This window comes from Manacus candei, unplaced genomic scaffold, assembly GCF_025592945.1.
Source record: "Manacus candei isolate 608988 ecotype Guabito, Panama unplaced genomic scaffold, ASM2559294v1 h1tg000050l, whole genome shotgun sequence".
Lineage (NCBI taxonomy): Eukaryota > Metazoa > Chordata > Aves > Passeriformes > Pipridae > Manacus > Manacus candei.
In genome coordinates, this window is record NW_026138098.1 from 19,322,003 (window position 1) to 19,334,369 (window position 12,367).

At 39.3% G+C, this 12,367-nt stretch overlaps 1 protein-coding gene across 1 annotated transcript; it reads left to right on the top strand.

Annotated features, from left to right (window-relative positions):
• The first annotated feature begins 751 nt into the window (after positions 1–751).
• Positions 752–6,616, top strand: GDF2 (growth differentiation factor 2). Its single transcript, XM_051800158.1, has 2 exons — positions 752–1,341; positions 3,004–6,616. Exons 1-2 carry the CDS (start codon positions 996–998, stop codon positions 3,942–3,944), a joined length of 1,287 nt encoding a protein of 428 aa, XP_051656118.1. The 5' UTR covers positions 752–995; the 3' UTR covers positions 3,945–6,616.
• The last annotated feature ends 5,751 nt before the right edge of the window (positions 6,617–12,367 follow it).

The following is a 12,367-nucleotide window of genomic DNA, read 5'->3' on the forward strand; positions in this document are numbered from 1 at the left end:
ATAAACCTGTTTTTTTCTTCTGTATCGTGAGAAATTAATTTGCCTTGGCCCCTTCTTCTCATGGGTACAGTATCTTCATAGATAATCTCTGTATCTTCAGAAAGACTTCTTACTTTCCGTGTGGCCTCAGAAGGCCTAGTTCTGTCTTCATTTTGAGGTCAGGGAAAAAATGACGGGTTGTTCTTGGACTGGATTGAGATGATGAATCTATGAAATATATTACATAAGATACTATAAAAACAAGGCTAAATTCCCATACACCAAAGGAATCAAACTGAAAATGGACAAGCCTGCAAACAACATGAAGCAAATTTGACACAAAACAGATATTTCACTGTGTACAAACAATAGCTCTTGGCTGATAAACGGAAACAAGTTTTAAGGTTGTTTGTATTGTCATGAGATCATGTATTGCAGAATCACAGGTCTCCATCAAATGACTGGGGATTTTCTGATTGCATATGAAGGGTCTGTAAAAAAGATTTTTCAGATATTATTTGCTAATAGCTAATAGAGTGATTTTGTTCTAGATCTCTATTTTCTAGTCTTGATAAAAACAGTGTAATCTTCTACGTCCCTAAGAAAGCTTCTCTCTGTGTTGGCAAGGAAATGATAGAAGAATGTAATTAAGCAAAGATGACCCTAAAGTGAAATGTGGATTCTTTACAATATACAATGTCCTTCCCACCAGCCACATGTGTTTGTCAGATGTTTACAGAATCTTCATTAACTAAGAGCCTTGCTAGATAACAGAAGCTGAAGCATGGCATCAATGACTCTGATAAGGGCAAGTGTACGACCAATCTGCTTGACAACTGACAAGAGGCTGGGGTTTGAAGCAGACTGCAAAAAGAGCACAAGAAAGTGATTTGCAAAGGGCATTCCAGTTGTTAGCCTTACATCTTCTTTCCTCTGTCTGTAATGAAACAAGACTGTTAATCAGCTATAATACCCTTGTCCTCTTGTCTCTCCACCAGAAAGTAACTATAGAAGAAATGCATTGTTTTGGAGTATTAGCTGCACTGTCTGTTTTCAACATCATTGCTTGTTTGACAAGAGGCAAGCCTTTAGAAGACTGGGACAAGTTATCAGCTATGGGAAAGTCTGATGCACACTTTCATGATCCTGGGGAAGTAGAAGATGAGTCCCATTTTGACTTTAAATCTTTCCTGGAGAATATGAAGACGGATTTACAAAGGAGTTTGAATTTGTCAAGAATCCCCTCACAAGTGAAGACTAAAGAAGAACCACCACAGTTCATGATTGATTTATACAACAGATATGCTGCAGACAAGTCCTCCATCCCTGCATCCAATATTGTAAGGAGCTTCAGTACTGAAGGTAGGAGAAGTCCTAAATATGTGGACTAGAATTTTTAAAGTTCATGGACAGCAGATACTCAGACTCTTTTGGAATTCAGAAGAAACTGAGTGCCTGACTTCCACAGATTCTTTAGAAATGAAACATTAAAATTTTGGATTGTATGCTTGCTCTGTAGTTTCTTTCAATCTTTAAAAAATACAATTACCTTTAGTTTTCTTCTTTGATATTTTCACTGTACAATATTGTCTTCTCAAACACTTCAACTGAGATGATGGACTGTATAACAGTTTACATGAATCATGTTTCTCAACCCTAGATATTTGGAACTGAGTTTCTATGTTAGAATGCAAACTTTTGATCACCTATGACTGAGACATCAATGCTAGAGAGCTCTTCTTTCAGGTGGGCTCTGTGCATATTTAAAAAATACAGCAACCAATTGAGAAACGTGTCTGTGGATCCAAGAAAGGAACAGCAGTGCTCCTCCAAAATTCTGGATTAGACAGAAAGATTTACATGAAAATGGGTAGTCATGCTTGTCTCAGCTTAAAATGTTCAAGATTCCTGTCTGTGTAACATTAAATAGACTTTTAAAAGCTCCATCAAAAGAAGCAGTAAAAAAGTTGTAAGCAAATGCAGTCCTTGAGATAAAAATGAAACAAGGAGAACTGAAGTTTCTGTTTATATGAAAAATAGACATACACAGGTAACAGCTCTACAGAGAACTTCAAATTCCCAAATTAGTGGCCCTAGTCCTGAAATGTAAAGGAACCTTAACAGAATGACCTAGATTATAGTTTCCATATCTCACTCTCCTCTCTGCCTGCTTTTGTGGGTAAATGCTCTGAAGAAGCGGCAGCAATAGCCAAATAAAATTGCTCTAACACCCAGTCATGATTAAGCAGCTAGTTTACATTGAGCATTAAATAGACATCAGTGATGACTTCTAAACATTGCCAGTCTGATCTTCTTGACAAATATCTACCCCTCCCCAGGCAGACTTGCTGGTACTGTGCATGGATTTGCAGACAACAAACATATGAACAAACCCATACAAGTTCAGTCTGGAACAGACTGGGACCTGGGCATGAAAGGCTGTTTATCACCGAGTCCCAATTTAGATCGACCCTGAAGCTTCAATTTAGGATTTCCAAAAACTTTTCTATTACCACAAATGCCCAGTAATCCAAGCTGCTTTCAAAGTTATCTGTAGACAGCAACAAAAGCCTCAGCACAGGTAGTTCTTAAAGACACTTAAATATGAATATGAGAGCAGTTCATCCGGCTGCATGATAATGAGAGTAGGAAATTCATAGGGGTTTTGAGGAATTCTTTGTGTAAGAATATCTTTAGCAAATTGCTAAATCTGAAAACCGTGCACATGCCTTATTTATGTAGTTAATACTGACCAGCATCATCCACAGTTTGTTCTAGGCTGCCTCTTTATGCTCCACACACTCACCTGGCTATGCAATCTTGGTGAAATAGTACCAACATCAGGGACCTCCATTTCCCTTTTCACACTCTGCCCTTGAAACTTGGCCAGAAGATAGTATTTTTTTTTAATGCTGTGTCACCATGCTCTTATTTTACCCCCAAAATACATGCTGAGTCTTTTAAAAACAAGTTACTTGGACAGTCAGAAGCACTGTAACCACATGCTTTAATTTCCTATTGCAGATGTTGTTTCTTTAGATTCACCAGAAGAAAATCCATTTCAGAAACACATTTTGTTCTTCAACATCTCTATTCCACAATATGAGGAAATCACCAGAGCTGAACTGAGAATTTATGTCTCCTGTCACAGAGAAGCTGAGTCTCTCTCTAGGCTGGAAGGCACCATGGTCATTTATGATGTTCTAGATGATGGACACTGGGAAAACCCAGAAAGTACCAAATCTTTCCTTGTCTCCCACAGTATCCAGAAGTGTGGTTGGGAGATGTTTGAAGTGTCCAGCGCTGTGAAAAGATGGGTCAGAGCAGACAAACTGAAGACTAAAAACAAGCTAGAGGTTGTTATAGAGAGTAAAGTTCTGAGTGGTTTCACTTGTGAGAAGCTGGATATCAGTGTTGCCCCGGATGCTAAAAATCTGCCCCTGTTAATGGTGTTCTCCAATGACCGCAGCAATGGGACAAAAGAGACCAAAGTAGAGCTCCGGGAGATGATTGTTCATGAACAAGAAAGTGTGCTAAAGAAGCTAGGCAAGAGCAACACTTCATCTGAAGAGGATGAACAGGGAGAGGAAAAGGCCATCACTGGGCCGCACCAGCATTCCTCCAGAAGCAAGAGAAGCGTTGGGGCCAACCACTGCCGGAGAACTTCCCTCCATGTGAACTTTGAAGAGATTGGCTGGGATTCCTGGATCATCGCACCAAAAGATTATGAGGCTTTTGAGTGTAAAGGAGGTTGCTTCTTCCCTCTGACAGATAACGTTACCCCAACAAAACATGCTATTGTCCAAACTCTGGTGCATCTCCAAAACCCAAAGAAAGCCTCCAAGGCCTGTTGTGTTCCAACCAAACTGGATTCAATCTCCATTCTTTATAAGGATGATGCTGGTGTGCCTACTTTGATATATAACTATGAAGGGATGAAAGTGGCAGAATGTGGCTGCAGGTAGCATACAAGGCAGAATCTCTAAGAATAAGAATACCCCCTTTTTCTGCTCTGTGTAAATCTGTACAGCAGCGATGCAAATGAAAATCCTTGCAAACAAGGTTTGGAGCAGGGTATGGGGCTGCTTGTTGGGTTTGCTGCTTGTTTTAAAGGAAAATTGTCATTTAGAGAATGGCAATTATTGTAAATAGCCAGCATTATATATCATGGCAAAGTGAATACTGGATTAAAATATTGTGAGACTGAATGAACTATGCATTATCTGCCAATGTGATACAATTTGAATACCTTATTTCAACCTTTCCGTTTAATCAATTCTGTTTAGGTCACAAACAAAAGGATTTTCAGTGGAGATTTAGGATGTCCAGCAAATGTTTAACAGCTATTGAAATCTAATTCTCTCAGCCAACTCTGACATTTTCAACTTCTGTAAAACTCTGTAAATGGAATGTAGTCTGCATGATAAAGTCAGGAGTCTAAATCCAGGAAGCCTTTTCTCATATCAATAATCTCAGAGGCTTTTACAGGCAAATTGTTTGCTCCTGCAAGTGAAGATTTGCAGTATTCAAAACAGTAGAGACTCTCAGTCTTACTTCGTTCCCAAGTTTCCTTCTCTGGGTAGCAGGTGCCTTAGTTTCAGCTTTCTTATCCTCAACGTCCCTATTTTTACCCCTTTATGGCACATACTTGAATGATAAGAAGTGCAGCCTTCCGCTTCTAAGACACTGTTTCCTAGGAGGAACAGCAGCCCTTATCTCTGCACAAAGATAAGGAACCACTTTGACCTACTGCATATTCTTAGTATTTCTTTGCAAGAACATGCAGTCAAATGACGTTCAGCCTTAGAAGCTGTATCCTAAGAGCAGTGGGGGTTGGCAAAGCTCAGCACTTTTGAAAAGCCCAGGCTACTACTTATTTGAAGGTCTAAAGACATTGTTTGGAGTCTGACACAAGGTTCTGGGTTTTTTTTAATTTCTTCTTAGGAGAAACTCCATTTTATATACAAAATTCTTTCACCCCTTAGAAGTCAGGGAAAATCAGAAAACTTTCATCACTTTTCTATGAAGCTTATGCTGCTGTATGAGAAATATACTATCATACAATATTTCTCCTGACCAGTTGTATTTTCACTAGACAAGGACCCATCTTTCCCACAATTAAAGTAAACTTCCTTTGATGCTAATGAAGGTTTTGCCTGTAAAAGAACAGATAAAGTGTCTACTGTTGGTTGCAGGTGACAGATTTACGTGATGTACAACGCCACCATGGTCCAACTCACATCTACTCCTTCACGTACACACACACACACAAAATCTATCAGAGAACACTTTTGAACCAAACCCACAACAAGCTACACATCCATTCAAAATGGTGAAGAATATTGATGAGGCAAAAATCTAAACAGTACTTTAATGTATGGAAGCAACAGGATTTAAATCAATACGTATGTTTTAAATTAGGACAGCATTAGGGCAAGACGAATTCATTTGGCATGAACAGATCACCTTGAAATCTAATACGCGGTTTATTTACTATTGTTAACTTAATACAGAGCAAACAGCAGGTGAGTGTGAGCAGGGCAGTTGTAATTCCATCAAGAACTGCTGGTTACATCACAAACCATGAGCACAAAGCACGATTCACCAGAATCCTTTAACTGATTTATAGGGTTTTTTCTTTAGAACTTGTCTGCAATAGGATCACATCTGAGATCTGGATCCATGCAAATTCCATCCATCCATAGCTGCAGGTCATTAACCTCTTAAACTTCCAATGGAAGTTATCATTTTACCACTCCCCACTGGTTTCTGTCATCTTACAGTCATAGTTGTGTCTTCCTCCTGTCAGAACCCCCTATGTTCTCTCCCTGTTTTGTTCATGTCACTTAAGCTCCTGACATTTTGCTCTTGACAACTTCTCTTAATCAAGCGACAGAAACTACCAAACAAGCACTTCATGTGATCACATTAGAAACATTAGATCACATTAGAAACATTAGATCACATTGACCTCTATGTCAAGGTAATTGTAGCTGCGTGCCCTTCAGTCATCTAAACACAAAGTCCTACTTATATTCTGACTTCACTGAATACAGAACTTTGTCCATAATTACAGGAAAAAATAGGGAAGGGGAAAGACCAGTTCCCATACCCTCACAGAGAGAAATTCTCAAGAATAATTTTTTTTCCACATTCTGAAGTCAAACATTTATTTTTATTTCCCAAGCTTATTTGGAGCAGGGGGGAAAAAAAGGACTCAAAGCCAGTTTTGGCTCAAAATCTCAGATCATAGCTGTGCTATCAGAATTCCAGAGGAGCTCTACAGATCCCGTCCCAAAACAGGACTACAAATTGTTATTGTATTTCAATTTATAAAATCCATTGAGCTTCCAACGAGCTTTAATGATCACATTCCCATCGGCTTAACATTTTGGTTTGTATGGCAGTAAAATGAAATATGAATCTTTCCACAGGGTGATGAACAGGGTCAAGAAGAAATGAGAACCCAGTGGTGACTACAGCTGCTACTACCTTCAGCATGGCTGAAGTGCATGTCAAATTGATGTTTGGTTTTACATTTAGCAGCTTGATTTATGTAGTTTTGCACATCCAATTTTAAATAACTGTTTGAGCTCCCTCATGTTTCAATTGCTTTGGGATGCAACAAATCAGCCAGGCGGCCAAACCAGTGCTAGAGAGTACACAGGTTGCAAAGAGCAGGTAAGAACCTTGTCCCCTGCTTCAAGCTGTGCCCCACTGGACACTGAGAAAACCCCCCCATCATCACTGGATTATGAATGTTGACCAGCAGCTTGCTGCTACTGAGGAGCAGGTTGGGGGTTGTGCACTGTTCAGCAGATGCACAGTTAAAATTAAAACTTATTTGTTTAACATAGACACAAGGCTGATGCACGCCCTCCTTCTCAGGCCCATTGGCTATGTGTGTAACAGTCCTGTAACATCAGAATCACCTGCTGACTCCACAGCCAGTTTTAAGGCTAACCTATAGCACTTCAGTCTATAGATAAACATGGTAAGCTGGTGGAAGCTGGTCAGGAGATACAGCTGGGGCTATTTTTAACTAGTTTCCCACCTTGTGTATGTACACAGCAGAAACAATGTCCTCTGATCTCATCCACTCCTCCATGCCATGTCCCAACACAGAAGAACATCTGCTGCAACTTACCAACACAGCACCAGCGATCACTGAAAATAAAAAGATCTCCATTTTCACTATTCTTTTCTACAGGTGAAGAGGGAATCCGGAGGTGTTTGGCTGGTATCTGCTCAGATGCCTTTATGCTGTAAAGATCCTGACAATATAGAAATAGTAATCTAGAGTTAACAATTCCTGATATTCAGAATAAAAGGTTTCAGACTGCCTCTCAAGGAGACTCATCATTTCAGACACAACTGTGCCCTTGCACAGTTAACACTGCTCCCAGACCACAGCTGATTCTTCTTTCCAGCCTCCTCAGAGCCTGGCCATTTCCACATAGGTCATGCACTTAGGTGCATGGTCATCCATCATGTAGGTCCACATAGTCACACACCGTGAGCTCCAAGAAATATCAGTACCTTGCTGTAGCTCCTTATAGGCAGCACTGAATCATTTTTTTACTGGAAAGAATTACAAGGTACAGGTGGGAACACAGAACATGCTGACAAAGCCAACAAGTAGTAAATGAACAATGTCTGTGAGGCAAGACCCCATCCTCAGACTGCATAACTGCTCCACGTCCCCTCTGGCTGCTCTGAACAGCTAACAGGACACTACATGTGACTACTAAACACATCCCTTCTCCCATGTTAACTCCCTGATGTACCATTTGTTGGGTGTTTAGCAGAATCAAAAACAGGGCAGGTCTCTCCTCAGTCTCTAGAGTATGCGGGGCCTGGAGCTCTGCCCGCTGTCTGCCAGGTGGGAGGCTCTGCCTGCCTGGGATGCAAACCTCCTTCGTGACATCTCAGCTTTGACTGGGGCCCACAAACCACCTCAGAGCCATATTTTGGCCTCTCTGCAGCCTTCAGTGCTTTCTCCAAGCCTTGCCTCGGTGCCACCTCCAGGCTGTGGCAGGCTGCTGCACTAGCTCGATTCCGTACACCACAGCCACCTCCACACATTTTCGTGCTCTCCCGACCATAATACCTTAAAACCTCTCATCATAAAGGTGTCTCCTGACATCCCACTCTGGGCTGCCCACAGCCCCTTTTGCCCGCTTCGTGTCTTCAACCTGCCTCACTGCCTTGTCTGTGCTGGCTCCTGCTTCCAGGCTGCCTCAGGAGCATGTCATCCCTCTGGGCTGCACCTGTTTCTTTTTTGTCATCTCCTTTAAAACTTCTGCTGGACCATCAGTCATAATTCATCTAAAAGCCTCACAGGAGGATGGCTTCAGCATAGCCCTAGCAAACGGGTTGCCCCAAGTCAGTCCCCTCGCTGAAGCGTATGGTTTGTCTGGAGCCTGGCATACCTGCCATTAAGGAAAGGGAATATTAACAAAAAAATCAAAAATCCATCACATTTTTAATTTAAGTTTTTCTTATTACAAACGTGATCGTTAAAGAACTCAGAGTGCTATTTCCATTTTCATAAAATGGAAATATTTCAATATTAAAAAATGTGAAAGAAAACTTCCAGCAGCTTTAATTTTAGTCTATATAGGTTTGTACGGCATAAGAACTGAAAACCTAGGGACAGAAATCTAGTATTACTTCTTTTGGCATGGGAATTATAAAGAAATCTGAGGGTGATATTCATTATTTTTATTTCTACGGGGCTTAGAAAGCCTACTCAGGAACAAGGCTTTCTTTGTACCAAACAGTACAAGAACAGAACAGAAAAGACAGTCTTAGACCATACCTATTCAATCCAATCATGCCTGTCACAGGCAGCCATGAAGTAGTATTGACCCAGACTTGTACATCTATAAAAGGCATTGAAGGTTTGTCTAGAAATACTTACCAAAGTCCTGGAGGCATTAAATATTTCATTAGTATAGTCCTATGCTTGAGCTAATAAACCCTATGTTTCAGTATTTAGGAGCCAGATATCAACTTTACATTAATTCTAATTCATACATATAATTTAAAATATGGCTGTATTAGAAGGCTCCAGTAAAACCAAAAGTAGTTTCCAAATTTTACCTTTATCCTGGTGGCATCTCTGCCAGTTAAAAAGGTGCTCTTGCTGCCACCTTCAGATAAGGCTCCTGCTACTGTGGTTTGTCAGTGGCCAAATGTCTACATGAGTCTGATGAGAGAATGGTGAAATGAGCTGTAGATGAGAACTGGGCAGTATTGGAGCAAAATATATAAAGCAAAACATTTAATCTTGCTTTCATGGCATATTTTTAGCACGTGGTCTGTGTGACACAGGCTGTGCATGCAGACTAGACTGGGACAGATAAAAAAAAACTTCTTTTCAGAATATATGGGAAGTTCATACTCACAGGAAGTCAGAAAATGAAATACTTGTGGACAGATTTTAAAGGATCATAAAGTTTTATGAGTTATAAAAGCTAAACCTGGGCCTAAGCTATTTAGTTCTGCTCAAAAATAAAATCAAAATAAGAATTTGGCTCGGGTTATATTAGAAGTTAGAACTGATGGTAGAGTTACATTTTGGATCTGGGTACTCAGAATTCAATGAACAGACTTGCATTAAACAACGTGTTTGATAAAAATTTAAGCTATGTGTGTCTCAAAACAATTAAGTAAATAGCTCATTCTCCAAAGCTTAAAAAATTCACACCACACAAGAAAGGATTATTACCTTCTAACACCATCTATAAAGAATTACCAACGTAGCAGTGAATGTTACATGTCATATTGAATTCGAACCAAGAGAAATAGATCACTGAATAGATCCAGTGTGGAGAAATACTTTTTTCCATTGTCCTAGCATTTTAAGTTGCGCGCGTTGGGAAAATAATTTATTTTACATTTACATTGTGAAGCTGGGCGGTTTTTTCTATGTGATAGTGATAAAGCACATGAGGACGAATTATATATCTGAACTTGAGGAATAAACTGAGCTATGTAGTGCTGTCATGTCTAATCACAATCCTGCATATATTTCTTAAAATCTTTGCCTCATAAAAACCTCAGCTATAGTTTCTAGCCCTTCTGATATGAAAATCTTTAGACTGTGATAAAATGCCAGATAAATGCCAGATAAATGTCAGAAAAACAGAGAAAAGTTTCTTTTTTCTTATGATTTTACAACAAACACAGACAGGAAAGTGCTGTTTTGTGATTTTAACCTCTAGATAAGGCCTCACTGGAGAAGAACATTGTGAATCTGTGGAAATGCTTCCCTAAATGCTAGGAAATAATTGTCATATAAAAAGTTTAGCAGTGGATATATAGGTCCCATTTAAATATGGAAAGTAATTATTTGGCACATACCCTGATTAGAAATGCTCAGTTGCTGTCTGTTCCTGTCTCCTTTCTGACTATGATCTTCATGGCAATTCGTCTCTGTTACATTCAGAGTAAGATGAGGTGACTGTTAACACCTTATACATAACATCTGTAACACCCTATTCGCACCCTATTCACACCCTATTCACCTCTTTGCACAGCAAGCTAAAAGTGAGGTAATTTGAGTAATGCTTTGTTTTTTCAAGTTACATTAAATTCTATTCTAAAATCAAAAAGTGGCAGAGAATACAGTGAAAAAGAAGGCACTTTAAAAAAATAAGGATTTTTTTTTCAGATTTGCTGTGATTTAAACAGCAAAATTAAATTGCTTCCAAGAAATCTAGAAAATATTAATTTCTCTAATTTTTATGGTAAATAATTTAACCTTATTTCCACCATTATCCTGTATTTGCTAAATAGCTTCATATAAATATGGGTCCATTATTTACTGTGTACTGGAGGATTGAAAAGGAAAGTACTATAGTCCATGAACATGCAATGTCATTCTTTTTTCTGGGACAGAAAGCTGCCTGCTTAAAGCTACTGTACAGACAGACATAAATAGAAATCCATCCTGACATGCTCTTAGGGATATGGATTATTGTACTTTTTTTCCCAATTCCTGTCACAATGGGTCCACTTTGTAATCCTGTTTCTTGGCTTCTGGGCATGCCCTCCTCCAGCACCCAGCAGGAGTAAAAGGAAGAGAGAAATAAGAAACAAAGAAGGGGACCCATCAGACAACCCAATACCCCAGCCCAGCAGGCGAAATATACATTTTTATTTCATTGGTTTAGATCCTACATGTGTTTTCCTTACTGTTTTTCTTTGTTTCTATCATAACAAAATTAGTTAATCTATATCTTCACCTCCAAATTAATTGAAAGGGGTTGGAACACACAAAAAATTGCAAGTAATATTAAAATGTTAAGCATTCCAAAGTGGCAAATGTCAGAATTATGATTATATAGGTACCACCCCCCTCTTGCTGATATGCATTAGTTACACAATCACAGCTCATAATGTATTTACTTCAAAATGGTTTTATTTTCTCCTGCTTTGGTCAGTGTGCAGAGCACCAGGTGCTTAAGAATTCAGTTGAGTATTTATTAAATACAAGATCTTTTTTATTTAATTGATTATCTTAATGTACACTACAGTGTGTGCCATTATTCCTGTGGTAATAGCATTTAGAGACACTATCAGAGGTTGGAAGTAAAGGTAGGATATGTGGTAGACATTAACATAGCAAAAGAGACCCCTTGCCCCAAAAACTTTCCAAGCTAGACAAACAGAGGAGCCACGGGTTAGAAAAGCATCAGAAATCAATTTGCCTGGGGCCCTGTCCACTTATCAGTCACACAGGAGTTAATGCAGCTTTGGCAATAAATCTGTAGCTCAAAAGGCAGTTTCTGGACACAATGTGGTTATGCTGGAGAGTTTTTGTCCAGCTACCTTTACCCTGTAGTGCTGGTTATTCTTTGCCTGAAGAAAGCAAGAAGAGCAATTCAAACTGGTGATAATGCCCTGGAATTCAGACTGTAATGGATGTCACACATTGTACAATATAGATACCCTCTAAAATTAAGAGGATACAACAGACATGAATCTCACTGCTTCTTTACCAGTGAGGCACAGGGAATGTTGCTGTGGCATACTTGGAGCTTAATGACTTATTTATACATTATCAGCAACAGTTTAAACTATACCCTAGGCCTCTCCTTTGACAAGGGAAGTGGCAAGGTTTTTTAAACTAGAGATTTTTACAGATGATAGCACAAACTGGTTGACAGAGATAACTGGGATTGCAACATCAAGTTTTATATTGTTTGCCATAGAGCAGTCCTTTCTCTAATGGACTCTTAGAACAATTTAATTGCTCTCTTTGATGGATTTACATTCGTACATTTACATACACACAGATTCAAATCAACCATGGGATGAAATAGCACCTGCATGTAAACATGAGACTATTCCTATATAGACACATTAAACAAGGAAACTT